Source organism: Montipora foliosa, chromosome 2, assembly GCF_036669935.1.
Source record: "Montipora foliosa isolate CH-2021 chromosome 2, ASM3666993v2, whole genome shotgun sequence".
NCBI classification, from domain to species: Eukaryota; Metazoa; Cnidaria; class Anthozoa; order Scleractinia; family Acroporidae; genus Montipora; species Montipora foliosa.
In genome coordinates, this window is record NC_090870.1 from 44,328,510 (window position 1) to 44,343,509 (window position 15,000).

The 15,000-nt window shown below is 39.3% G+C and overlaps 1 protein-coding gene and 1 long non-coding RNA gene across 2 annotated transcripts in view; both read left to right on the forward strand.

The window, feature by feature from the left end:
- Window positions 1–2,111: 2,111 nt before the first annotated feature.
- On the forward strand, window positions 2,112–5,574 carry LOC137993238 (uncharacterized). The gene is made up of 3 exons (XR_011121836.1): window positions 2,112–2,178; window positions 2,505–2,732; window positions 5,436–5,574. It is a non-coding gene; the product is annotated as an uncharacterized lncRNA (long non-coding RNA).
- Window positions 5,575–6,148: 574 nt separating this feature from the next.
- Window positions 6,149–15,000, forward strand: part of LOC137991718 (uncharacterized) — a 17,637-nt gene continuing 8,785 nt past the window's right edge. The window contains exons 1-5 of the mRNA XM_068836753.1: window positions 6,149–6,203; window positions 8,603–8,992; window positions 9,317–9,367; window positions 12,314–12,592; window positions 13,831–14,002. Of these exons, the coding sequence (XP_068692854.1) occupies window positions 6,149–6,203; window positions 8,603–8,992; window positions 9,317–9,367; window positions 12,314–12,592; window positions 13,831–14,002 (947 nt within the window). The remainder of the gene's footprint in view (window positions 6,204–8,602; window positions 8,993–9,316; window positions 9,368–12,313; window positions 12,593–13,830; window positions 14,003–15,000) is intronic.

Here is a 15,000-nt window from a genome sequence, read left to right on the forward strand (position 1 = left end):
ACCAGACATTTAAATAAAGTTCCCATTACTTCCCTTATTTACGAGTTGTCATTTACAAAGAGAATAAAACGAAGCCTTTAGCACGCCATAAAATTTTAGTACGGGTATGGCAGTGCTTCACTTATGCTCGGGCAACATCCCTGCACGTACACCCCGCGGGAAGCGTAGGAGAAACCAACTGCTCGCAGGGTACTTACGGCACGTATTATTCGTCTCTAGTATAAATTCGGCCAATTGTGGATGCATTTTTTGATTGATCCATTTACGAATAACTCGTCCCAGACGAATTATCCATTTCGTTTACACTTCGTCTATATAGATATTAAATCCGGTGTTTAGAAGAATTAGGGACCAAAATCCGTCTTCGATTGATGCGCCTGTCAGCAATGATCTGTGAGACTGTGACGCGCAAACAGAAGAATCAGCTGAAGACGAATTTTGGTCCTTAATTCCTCTAAACACCAGATTTATATCTAGACAAATCGCATACGAAATATCCCTCTTAGAAGGATAATTCTTCTGAGGCGTCCGTCTCTATTATAAATTCGGCCAATCTCTTAGATGAAAAAGCACACCATTATTGTTTACGGAGCGAGCGAAACGAGTGTGCCGCAATGATAACAATTGCAAGAGTTTAAAATGAATATACCATGCAAAATCTCGATTATTTTGCCTTACTGTCATCGTGCTTTCGACCAGAATGCACTGTGCAGCTACAAGAATAATGCATTTGCTCTCACGTTATCTGTCACAAAAAAATTAACCTTCCCTTTGTACCATTTATCAGGCATTTTAACCGTTTTAACCCGATACATTTTTCAAGTTGCTTAACACCTTCTTCATTTGACATAACCAAGAACGTCCTATTTTGTTAATGATAAATTTCAAAGGCATCAAAAGTTTTGAATGCTTCGTCTTTTGGATAGCTAAACGAAAGATATTCAAAAGTTCATGTTTAGTTCGTAAGTTACGCATTGTGTAATGACATTACCCTTCTCCGCCGATTTCCCTTATTTTTACTTTGTCAGTAATGTTGAACTCTTCGTTCTATCATGCACGTATAAAGAACAGGCCGCAGAAAATATCAAACATAAATCAGCCAGTTATTCGGCGAAGGAGCAGTCGGAAAAGAATTTTAGGTTGAAACCAACAAAAACCAAAAATGAAAGTCTTTAGACGAGGCAGTACCTCGTGCGTGGGCATGATATTGGAATGCCGACACCTATTATTAATACCAGACCGCTACAGTGTCTGCCCACACAACGCTTGAAGGCGTATCTACGTTTTTCCTCATAAAAACACTAATTCTCTTGTAAATTCTCATGTAGTAATGTGTAAGAAAACACGCAACGTTTCCTCTCCGTGTTTCATTTCCGTGGTCTGTTTCAAAAGATAACTAGTGACTCGTCATTACTTAGTGAAGCATCGTTTAGAAACATGGTACTTGACAAGGGATTTTGACAGTGAAGCTCTGACTATACTTACGACTCCGACAGCTCCTTTTTTTTGACCAGCATTTTGATGCATTCTGAGAAACTTGCTCACCGATTGAAAACTGGTTCATTAAGGAAAATCCTGAGGTCGCAAGCGTTATTTTTCCAGCAAAACTCGCGTGGATTTATTAAAATTTTCAGCAGTCTAAGAGGGAACCGCCGAGTACAAACAAACAGTTGATATTTTAACTTATTTCACACTCCGTTGCTATTTTGAAATTGAACACTGAGATCATTGTGGCTTTGGGAAAACAGCCTTAATATCGGTAGAAGTGGAGTATAATTTTTAGCTGACCTAAATTCTTCCCCAGGCATCCAAAAAGCTATTGGACTGATCGAGATTTTTATTCATCCCATTATCAGCCGAATCTAGCCTCTCGGGTGACCAATCCGGCCGGCTGGTTATTTTAAAATTGTAGAATTATTCAGTTCCGATTATGAATGTTCAATGGGTGTAAAATAATAAATTACTTTATTGAGAAATGTTTAGACGGCAGTCATTTACATATGATTGACATGATTACATGTATATTTTGTATATAAACAATGGACAGTGCTAATATATTCGGACATCAACAATAAACATTTTCTTCAAAGAAGGAAAATCGTTAGTAACCTGTTAGCTCCTAAAACAAGTTGTTTCCAAGAAAAACGAATCATTTGAGCCTAACCACGGGAAACACAGGTATACGTAAGCGTTTTTATCGTAATTCAAAGTTCTTAACAAAAAGACGATGATGATATCGGAGTTACGCTTTTTCAATCATGAGTCCCAAGTCGGTGCGGGTTAATGGCTCGAAAGACAATGGCCGATATCGATGTCATTTTGAAAGAAATCCTATCGAGATCTATTTGGGTACCATCAAAACAAAGGTCTATCGATATTTTAACTTACATTTAGTTTTCTCATTTACGTCATTTTCCGTTGAGCTCCACCGGGTGACTCGAGAGTGCGTCTAAAATTTGTTTGGTTAGTTAATATACCAACAGAAAGGTTTTCTTTCATCCTAGAGACCTCTTCACCTGCAAGACGAGACTGGCTGAGATGTTTCCTCTTTCTTGTCTGGTAATTTATTCTCTGCTTAGTAGTGTCGCTACTGGTGAGACGGCCGGCGTAGCGTTTTCCTGCGGTGAAGTCTGTCAATGCTATGAAGATCCAAATCTTGGTCTTATAGCTGATTGCAGTGGACGAAATTTGCGATCTCTACCATCACAACTTCCCGAGAAAACACAATATATGTAAGTTTTGAGTTGCATTTTGCGTACCGTTGACATTTTTTTTTGGTGAAGTTCAGTATACATGCCGGCTGTCTAATAGTGGTGAAAAAAGCATAAGGGAGAAGTCGAGTTATTCCACGTGACAAGTAGTTGGAGACACAAATGATCCGTTTATGATCCATAGGTTCTCCTGTTCTCTTAACTTGCCAGCAAGCTTATGGATGCAAAAGAAAGAAAATCGCACAATTAAGAACAATGCAAAAGCTACCGGCCCAGTTTGGATGATATCGACGCTAGATCACTGGCTAATCGTTCCTTAATTTGCTTTCCGTTTTATAATATGAAATTTAGGGTTTAGCTTGTAAGTTATAAGGATCGTATAAATCGTCAAAGCTTTTTCCGACACGTTAAGTTTGGATACTTGTAGCAGATCATATATACAGTTCACCCGTTTTCAGAAATTTTTGTTACCTTCGTATTGTATTCTGGTGTGATTTGATTTATAACTTTAGTAAACATATGTAGTAAACCTAACCCAACGGCTTTTTCGAGAATTTGTGAAATTGAAGAGGCTCGAAAGGGTTTTCCACAGGTAATCGTGGGTTTCCAAGGAAAAAAAAAATTGCAACACTATCCGTGATCCTGTCAGTAGAGAAACGTTTTGATATTTCTCTAACAGTTGCTGCCAGGATAACGGTATAATTAACGATGCCTCTACGAAACTTAATAACATGGTTTCGGAAAACCTAGCTCTTAAAAACTAATTTGATGACTTAGCATTTTTTCAAGGTTTGAAAGCTCAATTAAATTCTTTTTCTAATACGCGATATATAAGGAAAACAATCCAGTAGAATTTGACTTAGTTACTCATGAAAACGTTGTTGGAAGATGAAAACCAACAATCCAATGATTGTTCTTAAATTGTCTCTAAGAATACGAAAAACCGAATCTAAGGGCCAGGTCGCACTAGTGCAAAAAGTTGTTTGTTTCCCAAAAAAAATCTTTCAGCATATAATGTTTGGTGGTGCGACCGTTCTCTCCAAAATTTAAAAATTGAGCAGAATGCACCAAATGTTTAAAGATGCCACCACTTAAAATTGGCGAGCTCTAGACCTCACCAAAATGTCACAAAATGTCAAAAAAGCTTTTAAGATATTAACCAAAAGCGGGGTAACAGGTAAAACAGTCTTCAGCTCACCATACGCATGCAACCCTTGCTTAAGCACTTCCAGTAAAACGTCTTCGCCCATTGCATTCGAAGAAGACGAGAGGCAAAGCGGGAATGGTAAAAAGCGGTTACGCGTTGTTTGACATGACCTAGTCTACTGTGCGACCCCAGATGTACAAAACGGTGTTTTGCCGGAAAATGAAATTCGAGTGAAATGTTATCTAAACAAAATCATTTTTGTATACAAAAAAATCGGGGTAAGTTGCGATCATAGTCACCACATCTAACAAAAGTGATTTCCAGTTTTCGTGATTTCAGGTCTCTCAAGGGAACATTACAACCCACAAATAACCAGCTCTCAACGTCAGTGGCTTCATAGCTCTGTTGGTTAGAGCGTCGCACGGGTATCGCAAGGTCACGGGTTCAAATCCCTTTGAATGCCCGAATTTTTCAGGCATCTCCACGCTATTGGAAAAATTGCGTTCATAATTGCGAGGATCATAGTTTCCCTTGATTTCATATCCGCAGTTCAATATATGATCATTTTCATATATCATTTCATCGTGGAATAGAATCAGTTACTCTAACGATGGATATGTAGTTTATTTATAAAAAATGTAAATGATCACTACCTTGTGGAAAGTAAACTGTTACCTCGCTCGCAGCATCATTAAGTCAGTCATACAACACAGTTGAATCAGATGAATCAAGGTAGCATAGCCAGTGGCTAGGAGTAAACAGAGGCAACATGTACCGCAATTCCGATGAAAATTCTCTCAGATCTGTTAATAGCTGTATATCTAGGAAGACCCCTCATTTGTAAGTTGGTGTGAAAGTAGATCCCACGGAGTCATGGGAACAACAGATTAAAATAACCTTTGCAGATTCCAAGTGATTATCATGGGATATAGGGATTCGCCCTCATAACTCACATTAGAGAATATTAGCATCGACAACGAGTGCGACTTCGAGTACGCGTTCCGGGATTTTTATCATTGCGCAACCGTTCTGCGCAGCCCGGTGTGTTCAACTCGTCCCTGCAAGTTGGTCTGCGACGACTTTACATCGAAAAGTCGTAGCGGTAAGTACGAGTTTGTCAAAAAAAAGTGCGTTTGATGTAGAACATTTTGTTATACTTTAAAGCTGTAATAATCATATACTAACAATTCTCAAGTGTTGGGTACATAAATTGGGCAGTTTTCAAGCCTTAAAAGAAGCTTAAAATGCTAATATTTTATAAAAGAACTAGTGTAGTGTTCTGCAGACTGGAGCTGATATTACATAAATGCGTAGAGCACGACTTCGCGAACGAGTAAAAAAAGTTACACTTGTTCTCGTACTCGCAATCGTTGCCGATGCCAATATTCTGTATTCTCTCCTAGATGCGAACACTGGAAACCTAGTTGGAATGATTGTTTTCAGAGATCTAGTTATCTTATATTCCTATATCCCGCATTAATTCGGGATAAGTTAATTCATGCATTCATGCAACTGTGACGTAATAACAGATATCGCACGTTCCTTCAGAAAGTGAATCTTTCTATGTTGCTTTATAGAGACCTCTCAGACAATCCTTTGAGATGCGACGAGAACACCTTAAGGAATGCGAGGTCTTCTATCACCATCAAGTCCGACTGCCTGGAATCAAATTTTGTGATGGGAAATAACCATAATTCAGTTGAGATAAGAGGTAAAAGGAATTCTGTATTAAAATTTGAGATCGGAGTACACTACGGGACAAATGCCACGAATACGATGAGGAGAATCTCTCTCGTGCTTTTGTTAAAAGCTTCACGGTTTTAACTGGTCAGAATTCGTGAGAAGTGAAGCCCTTTCAGGAGATTTCCATATTTCTAATTTGAAATCCTTATTTTCTTTTGTTTATTTCATTACTTTAAGTCTTGCAGACAGCCTCAAACCTAGGCTTTCGTTCCTTTTTCTCCCGAGCCTGGGCGCAAGGGGTTAGGTTTCTTCAACCACTGCTCAGTCACGCATTATACAAATGAGATAATTGAGCATGTTACGCTACAATACGAAATGTCCTTGACAAGCTCCAATTCTGCAGATTAGAGCTTAAGGGGGAGGTCTATGTCCGGTCTAGTTATCCGTTCTACGTATTCCATAGTATACAGCCTGTTGGGGGTTGCTTCTAATGAACAGAAGAAACTTTTTTTGTAATACGTATTGTTCGCTTGCCCGGAAAGGGGTGTAAGTGTTAATCCCTCTCGGCAGCTGTGGCGTTCAGTGCACTTGACAACAGCTCGTCGTTATGATTTCTTCTGCAGGAAAAGGTGATCATCTTCGAACAAGAAGAGCGGTGCCCGGTAGGTTTTTCGATTTATTATGCATACCTTTTGAACTGACATTTTATATGATCAACTGGGACTAGAAGGCAACGTAATCTTTTTGAAGAGAAGTTAACGATAACGTTAGTCCTATCGTTAGAGTGGATGCAATTAGGCGATGATGGGATACAAAGTTGGCCCATTTTGAAACAGTGGCTATGTTGGTAGCTTTGGCCGAACCAAGAGAAAATGAAGGGACAGAGAAGGAGGCTCCCGGTCCAGCCCTTGGGATATGTCATGTCCACGAAAGTTATTTTTAGACGAGCGGAAGTCTTCCGAGACGTTCGCATGCAGGCCAACCTCGGTCCGATGTTTGAAAGAAAATATATATTCATTAGCCTTCCACGTGCGCCATCATTTTCTCTTTTCACTAAGAACCTGAGAGCGAAGCAAGTCTGCATGCGGACGTCTTGGAAGACAGACTTTCCCTAAAACAAAGACTTCCGCTCGTCTAAAAATAACTTTCGCGGACATAACATATCCCGGCCAACGCCTTGGGCCTCCCTCTCTGTCCCCTCATTTTCTCTTGGCCGAACTGAATTCTACTGTCGATTCATCCAAGCGTGGACACGTGACGGGAAAACGTGCTCTAATTGGCTGCAAACGTGAAAAGGTTTTGTCCTCAATCATTGGTGGCAAGACTGGATATTGAAGACTTTCTCAAAGAAATTGACCCTGACCTGATAAAATATGCTTCAAATACTTTCGAACTATCGTGCACAAAAGTTTGCTGAACGACTCCCAAACGCAAACTTCAAAAAACATGTTTTCCCGTCACGTGGCCATGCTTAGATGAAAACGACTGTACTTTTATACCAATGCTTCTTCTGTTGCAGAAAACCAATATGACGGCTTGCTGTGTAGTATGTACTTTTCGTCATCGCTGTCATGTATTTCCGCTCAGTTGTCAGTGGACGAAAACAATCCATCGTTTATTTATTTTGCCATAATGATTGTTATCTATGCCTCTGACGATTGGTTGAAAATCACCTTTACTCGTTATTTGGCAATCATATCTGCATCTAGCTCAGGTATCCGAAAATGATTCAAATTTCAAGGCTTTCTGTCTTGTGACAACTCACGTTCAGCTGTAGCAATGGGCATTGTATCTCGAACCACTGGAAATGCAACCTTGTAAACGACTGCCAAGACGGAAGTGATGAAACTGACTGCAGTCCGTACATCGAAACCGGCAATTTTCGCTGCCTGAACCAAAACTGCATTCCGCAATCTTTTGTTTGCGATACATTCATCGACTGCGCGGTGATGGCAGCGATGAGACATCTTGTCGGTTGTTAAACGGAGGGAGGTGTAAACGAGAGGAATACCGTTGTCCATCGGATTATTGTATTCCTTTTGCGGAAGTGTGTAACGGAAGAGCGGATTGTGTTGCAGATTATTCTGTCGAAATTGAATGTACTGTGTGTAAGATGTAAGGGTTTGAATGAAATGATGAATGATGATGGACTCTTTTCAAGTGCCAATCTTCTAGTGCTGGTGCTCTAATTGGGGATACTGCACATAGATTTAAAATTACACCTATCATGATTGTCTCAAAGCAAGTCAAACATTGGTTTTCGAGAGAATTAACTATTGGAGGGTAATGTGAAGTGCTGGTTTTCTACCCATGTGAGCGGTTAGCCCTACTAATGGAATTTGGCCCACACATGGACAGAGAAAAACTCTGACCAGAGTGGGAAATGAACCCACGACCTTCGGCTTAGATCACCGCTGCTCTACCGACTGAGTACAAGGTCAGATAGAACTGAGTGGGCCGTGGGAATTGGAGATGACAATTTCACGGCAATGAATATGTACAAGTACAAGGAAGGGTTACGTTTTTGCAAACGTTAACCGTGTAGCGCTTATATTTCAACAGAAATATCAGAGTTTTTCTCTGTCCATGTGTGGGCCCAATTCCATTAGTAGGGCTAACGCTCACATGGTAAACATGGGTAGAAAACTAGCACTTCACATTACCCTCCAATAGTTAATTCTGTTGAAATATAAGTGCTACACGACCAACGTTTGCAAAAACGTAACCCTTCATTGGTTTTCGAGGGCAAGGGAAAACCGGAGTACCCGAAGAAAAACCGCTCGGACCAGAGTAGAGAACCAACAAGCCAAGAAATGAAAGCCGAATCAACTTTGCACTAATCCTTGATATTTATCTTTGCACACTAACAGGAAAATGCTAAAAAATCACAAAAACATAGTTAAATTGCGATCTGTTTTTAATTTTTGTTTATTGTTTTATTTATTTTTGCGAAAGACCAGTAAATTTAACTAGTTCATCCAAACAGACACATGTTATTTACCACAGTTCAATAATTGACGTAAATGATTAACTTATTGCGTTTTCCATTTTTTCTTTTCAGCCTGTGAAACTGGCTGGAATAAGTACTTGTCTTCTTGCTATAAGTACTTCAATGAAAACCACAGATGGCAGGACGCTAAAGACCGTTGCAGTGGCGAATTTGGAGCCGATCTTGCCAAGATTACGAGCCAAGATGTACACAATTTTGTCTACAATCTGGGCACTCATCAGCCTTTCGACATTTGGATTGGTCTGCGGCAGAATGCAGGATCAAGTGACTTTGTTTGGACTGATGGATCTCAGATTGGCAACTTCTCTTTCTGGGATACCAGACAGCCGCCCATTCCTGGCCACGACCTCTGCACGCGCATGTCTTCTAGAACGTTAACATACGGACGATGGATAACTGGCGACTGTGCAAACGCACACAGCGCATACGTGTGTGAAAAAGGTTTGACTTGTGTTTTATTGCGTCTCTTCGTTCGAAATTCATTTTCATGAAAACAACTCAGTTTATTGGAAATCACATATTCTCAATGCTGGATTTGACGTCCCTCTATAACCCTTATTACGATGTCTTTGTATTGACGTTCGGGTATAAAGCACACAGATGACAAGACCATTTCATCGTACGCGTGTCGCATGCGTTTATAAACTAATAGAGAAGTAATTACTGACGCATTTTTACCAGCTCAGTATCCGCCTTCTAAGGACGACGGCTAGAGGTTGAGTGTGTTTGACATGCCACTAAAGTAAAGATAATTTTGTTTTGTAGCAGTGACAGGGTGTTTCGCCACTCAGATGGGAGATAACTGTCAAAGTGTTGGTAAGTGTTGAAGTTACTGAACCTGTAATGAGCAGTAAAAGTAAAGGCATTTTCGCGGCATGAGCAACAACTGGAAGTGAATATCTTTTCCAATTCCTTAAAAGTGCCTTCAACTCCAATGTTGTCTGGGCCAGGAAAAAAATCTTGGTATTACACTCAACGGAGTAAGATACTACAATACGTTTTTCATTTGGTTGAAACTTCTCTTTTTTAATTTTCAAAGTTGCATGACCGAGTGGGGCAAGTGACGTCATTTTTAGGATGATGATCTACGATCGTGGTCAAAAGTTGTTGGGAAGGTTGCGGGCATCAGCTCACTTCACACCGAATTCGATTTTTCTAACTATTGGCTGAAGTATTTGGGATATACCATGCTCTTGTGGCCCCCCTCCCCCATATTCAATTTTGGAGTTCTTCAGGTAAAAAAAGTCAACATTTTTTTCCCTTGGAAAATCCAACATTGAAATGGGGGAGGGGGGTATATGTAAACTGAAGTTACCTTCCCAACACTTTTGTCCATGATTGTAGTTATAGAAATCAGTAACACGCGTTTAAAAAGGGTTACCAAGTTTAAATATCAAATAGCTTGGGGTCCAACACTCTATCTTGGAAGGACCACGTAGAATATATTGGTAACAAGATCAAGTTCTTGTCTAGATTAGCTGTTCTGCGTAGAGCGCGTAAGGGTCTCCCCAAGCCAACTTGCCAAATACTCTTCAATACTATAGTCTTGCCACTGTTCAATTACTGTTCGCCTGTATGGGACAGTTGTGGGGCTGGGAGCAAAGCTTACCTATAGATTAGCTAAATAGACGTGCCGCATGTATTACTGAAGGTCGGTCTGTCGGAGCTGAGGAGTTAAAATCAACACTTGGCTGGCCCAGCCTACAAACACGCAGAAATTATCTCAAATGCGTTTTAGTCCATAAATGTCTTCACGGAATAACGCCGTCGTACATACTTTAAGAGTTTGAGCACGCGCACTTTTTTCTATGGCTATAACACCAGAAGCCGTGATTTGCTGCGCCCTCCCTTCGCAAAAACTGCTAAATATCAAGGGAGCTTCGGAATAAACGGTACTCGGACCTACACCACTTTTCCGAGGAACATTAGACAAGTAGAGACGCTTAGCGAATTTAAAGTCAGAAATTGAAAGCGCCATCTTAAACAGTAAATGCCTGCGATACATGTTGCTTTTATAACTTTATTGATTGTCTAGTTTTTAATGTTTTAATGTCTCTGTTTTTGTGTTTTGTCAAGGCTCCATTTAAACTAGCTCTGCTAATTAAATTGGATACCCCTGCATAAATATTGAATTAAATAAATAAAATAAAACAAGGGAAATCCCGGGATGTCGTCAAAAATCCCTCTCAACTCAAACCCATTTTGAAAGTTCTTTGTCTCGGTAATGTTTCAAATATGAGCAATTTTTCCCAACTTTAAAAAATTATTTTAAAGTGAGGTTTAAACCAAATGAAACAATATTTGTGGAATTTTGATCAGTACAACATGAAAATGTTTCGGGCTAAAACAATATTGGGTATTTATAAACCCTTTAACATCAGTGTAGGACAAAATTATTTTCAGACAAATTATTTCTAAGACACTTGGCAGCTGATAAATGCGGTATCCTCATAGCGTTCGTGGCCAACAAGTTACGCGTGGGAGTGCTAGGCATGCAAGCTGCAAAGCCGTGAGAGATTGTCATGAGAGTCGTCTAAAAACACATCCATTGCGGGCACTCGCGAGTGGTTCACTTCCTCCCGCACTCTGCGCAGGCAAGTGACATGGAAAAGCCCACCACTTCCGGCTGCCGTCCTGTCATCACAAATGCTTCATTATAGATTCCCTTTGAAACGAATGATGAATTTGATGCACCCAAAATGCAATGGCGTAAATCTCTGTATACAAACCGATGCATTTCATTTTTCAGTTTCGTTCTTTGTTTGTTGTTTCCTCAACCACTCAGGGGCACCCAACGTTAATTTTCGGAAAATATCTGTTCGGAAGACGATTTGAGATCTAGAATGTTCGGAACATTTATTGTAAAATTTCTTGCTTGCCTGCCTGTCCTAGGATTTTCGAACATCTAAAACATGGTAAAATTGCTCATCTTAAACAGATTTTTACCCTAAAAACGTCACCTAGAATTTTCGGGAACCTTTTTTCTGCCTGCGTTTTCCAAAAGGTAAGCTTTGATCCCTATAATTTTCGTATCACTAGACTTTCATCTAGGGAATCCGAACACATGATAACTTTTAAGGGATAAAAATATGCTTATATATACCGTTTAAATATTAAAATACGTTTAACAATGCTATGTTTAAGTGAACTAAATTCTTGTTGGGTGCCCCTGACCACTCTCGAGAGGTCATGCAAATCGTGCAGATCCACACGATTTTATTTAAGAAACGGTCCAGATAAGAACGATAGCAACAACGGCAACGAACATGTTGTCTGTACAGTAAGTATTGTCTGTACTTACTTCTGATTGGCTTAAACAGCAAAAGTTAACAAAACTTCATAAAAGCAGTATTATATTCATCCTTACTTTCCAACCATCTTCCATCTTTCATCTGGTCTCAGTTTAAATGAATTCCACAGAAATCGTATGTGGGGAATAGGTAAAATTGTAAACGTTTCTTGGCTTTTGTTTTCAACTCTTGTGATTGGTCAAAATCTTTTAACACAAAAAAACACCATTTCAAAGTGGGCTGTAAATGAATTTTATTGCGTTAACGGCTTTCCTGTAGGCTTATGCATTCTCTGTGTAAAAATGATAACATTCCTATGTGGGGAAAGCCTCGTTGCCGCATAACAAAGGAAATTGCTATCCACCTTACACGGATCATTACTTAAAAGCAATGTACTCGGTGATTCTGTTTACTTTTGGAGCTATCTTTTCTGTCATTAAAACTGAACACTCTAATCATTTTGCTTTTGTAGAAGAAAAGCCATACATTACTTCTTTTGGAAGGCTTGAGAACACATCACCACACTACGACGCCGAGGTGACGTTAGAATGCAAAGTGTCTGGCATCCCTCGTCCTCAAGTCACTCTGCTTGTTAACGCATTGAAGGCCAACAAAATAGATAGCGGTCACTCAATCATGGCTCCCTACGTCACTACTGTGACGTTCAAGTTAAAGATGACGTCAGAAGTGGAATGTCAGGCGTCAAACAGGATGGGAATCGACTTTTTAAGGACGAGAATTGAGATGAAAGGTATTTTTGCCAGCCTTTTTCATTGTGTATCGTAGTTTCTTTGCGATGGAAAAATGAAGAATAAGAAGAAGGAAAGAAGAACACTTTATTTTATGTCGCTTTTCAAAGTTCAGAAACTTCGTTTCAGAGACCACTTTGGAAAGGGACTGTGTTGTAATAACCGCATTGACATTCAGATGCAAAAGAATACCCCCGAATCATAAATGAGATTAGGCAAAAAGTAAAACTTTGCAAAAAGACCCTTTGCATTCAAAACTTTCTTGTGACGTACAGCTGCATATTTAAGTCCCATCTTGATGTGCTGAGTAAGAAGTAAATACATGTAGTCTTTTTAGCTATTTTCTCGCTGAACACGGGCTCCAATAAATCGTGTTTACACTGAAAAAAATATTTTGTTAAGTAAGACTTTTCACAAGTTGGTCGTTTCTTAAGTAAGGACGCGAGGAGGCTCGTTTCCACCATCTTTAGCTTGGCCGACAAAAAGAACAAATAAACCAGAGTTTGATAAATTCTATGTTTTCCCTCTTCGTTACAACCGTTTGGTTATTGCGAACATCTCATAAATCAGCAAGTTACTGTTGCAGTCGTCCTCTAAAACCAATTATTGGAAAATTATCAAAGTAAGAAAATAATAAATTGATTAAGAAATTTAATAAACAACTTAGTTAAGAAATTACAGGAATCCGGACCCCAGACCGGACGCTCGATCAGGGATATTTGTTTGTCTAATTTTAGCATGAGGTGATTGGCAAGTTGCTGAATTAACGGATCATCACATTCATTTTTTTCTGACATGAGACAAGGTGTCGTTCGGCCGATGTTTATATGGGGACCTTTGGTTGGAAGTCTGAGTACGAATAGGAGTTGATCTCGTCCCAATACCCTCGTTCTTGTTCCGCTGGACAAGAGTAAGGAGGGCTCTTATTTTGGAACGAGGTTGTAGTCGATTGTAAACCACTTAGCTATTACCATTATGCGTAACGCATAATCTAGAGGGAATAGAAACAGAGAGGGAGGGTAAGAGCGTTTCTATTTCAGCTAAGAGTGTCTTCACTGAAATTTACATATTTAAAGGCCTTGATTGGGTGGTCCCCTCTCTGTACTCCTCGTTTTCTGTTTGCAGAATTGGAAACTACATCGATGATTGTTCTCAGGAGGTATCCGTTCTGTCTTATCATAAAGCGATAATGATGATGACAAAACCCTGATCGGCATCTCGCATCTTTTGTTTTTCTCAGATGATAAATCAACTTACCTCAAAGCTGTTTTGAGACTAAATGACTATAAGTTTAATGCGAGCCTCAAAAATCTATTATCCGAAGAATCCAAGAGACTTGCATATTGGTTAGAAGATCGAATGAAAGATTTGTTTGGAGATGTTATCAGAGGTGCGAATGTGGTTGATTTCAGGTATGGCCATATTTTTATTCTAAGAGCAAAATTGTCAATGTCTTGTTATTTTTGGCAATAGGGTTCTTAGTTTAAACGCCCATTTCTTGGTGTTTTCAAGTCAAAACATATGCGAAGCAAACTCACTATTTGAAAAATCACAGACGTTTCGGGTGTAGAAATCTTCTTCAATTTTTATGAAAGTGACGACACATTTGAAATTAAATTTGCAAGACATGTTTCGGTCGTGCAACGACCATCTTCAGTTGAAAGTAGAATTAATTTGAAGTTACATTTGAATTTATAATATGCTAATTATGTTAATTTTATGAATTTATAATATGCTAATCATGTTACTTTAACTCTCTCGTTCTAATCAACAAGTTCCATTGTACACTCTTTTTTGTTACCTTTGGCTATTTTGTTAGATTCCCAATTTATTTCACGTTGTTATTTATCTTTGTTTAGCACATTATAAATTCAAATGTAACTTCAAATTAATTCTACTTTCAACTGAAGATGGTCGTTGCACGATCGAAACATGTCTTGCAAATTTAATTTTAAATGTGTCGTCACTTTTTTTGCTTCCTTCCAAGTCTTCTTCAGTGTGAAGAAAACCGTTGAAATACGCGATCAGAAGGAAGCGCGCAGATGAATAACGGCGCGCGCGCGCGCGCGCGTGTGCATGCATCAAGTCATTTAAAAATAAAGTTGAAATTCAAAAGGTCTAGATAGCAGCAACAATATAGAAATTGATGTTAAATTCAAATGTAACTTCAAATTAATTCTACTTTCAACTGAAGATGGTCGTTGCACGATCGAAACATGTCTTGCAAATTTAATTTTAAATGTGTCGTCACTTTTATAAAAATTGTTGTTAGTCTGCTTCCTTCCAAGTCTTCTTCAGTGTGAAGAAAACCGTTGAAATACGCGATCAGAAGGAAGCGCGCAGATGAATGGCGGCGCGCGCGCGCGCGTGTGCATGCATCAAGTCATTTAAAAATAAAGTTGAAATTGAT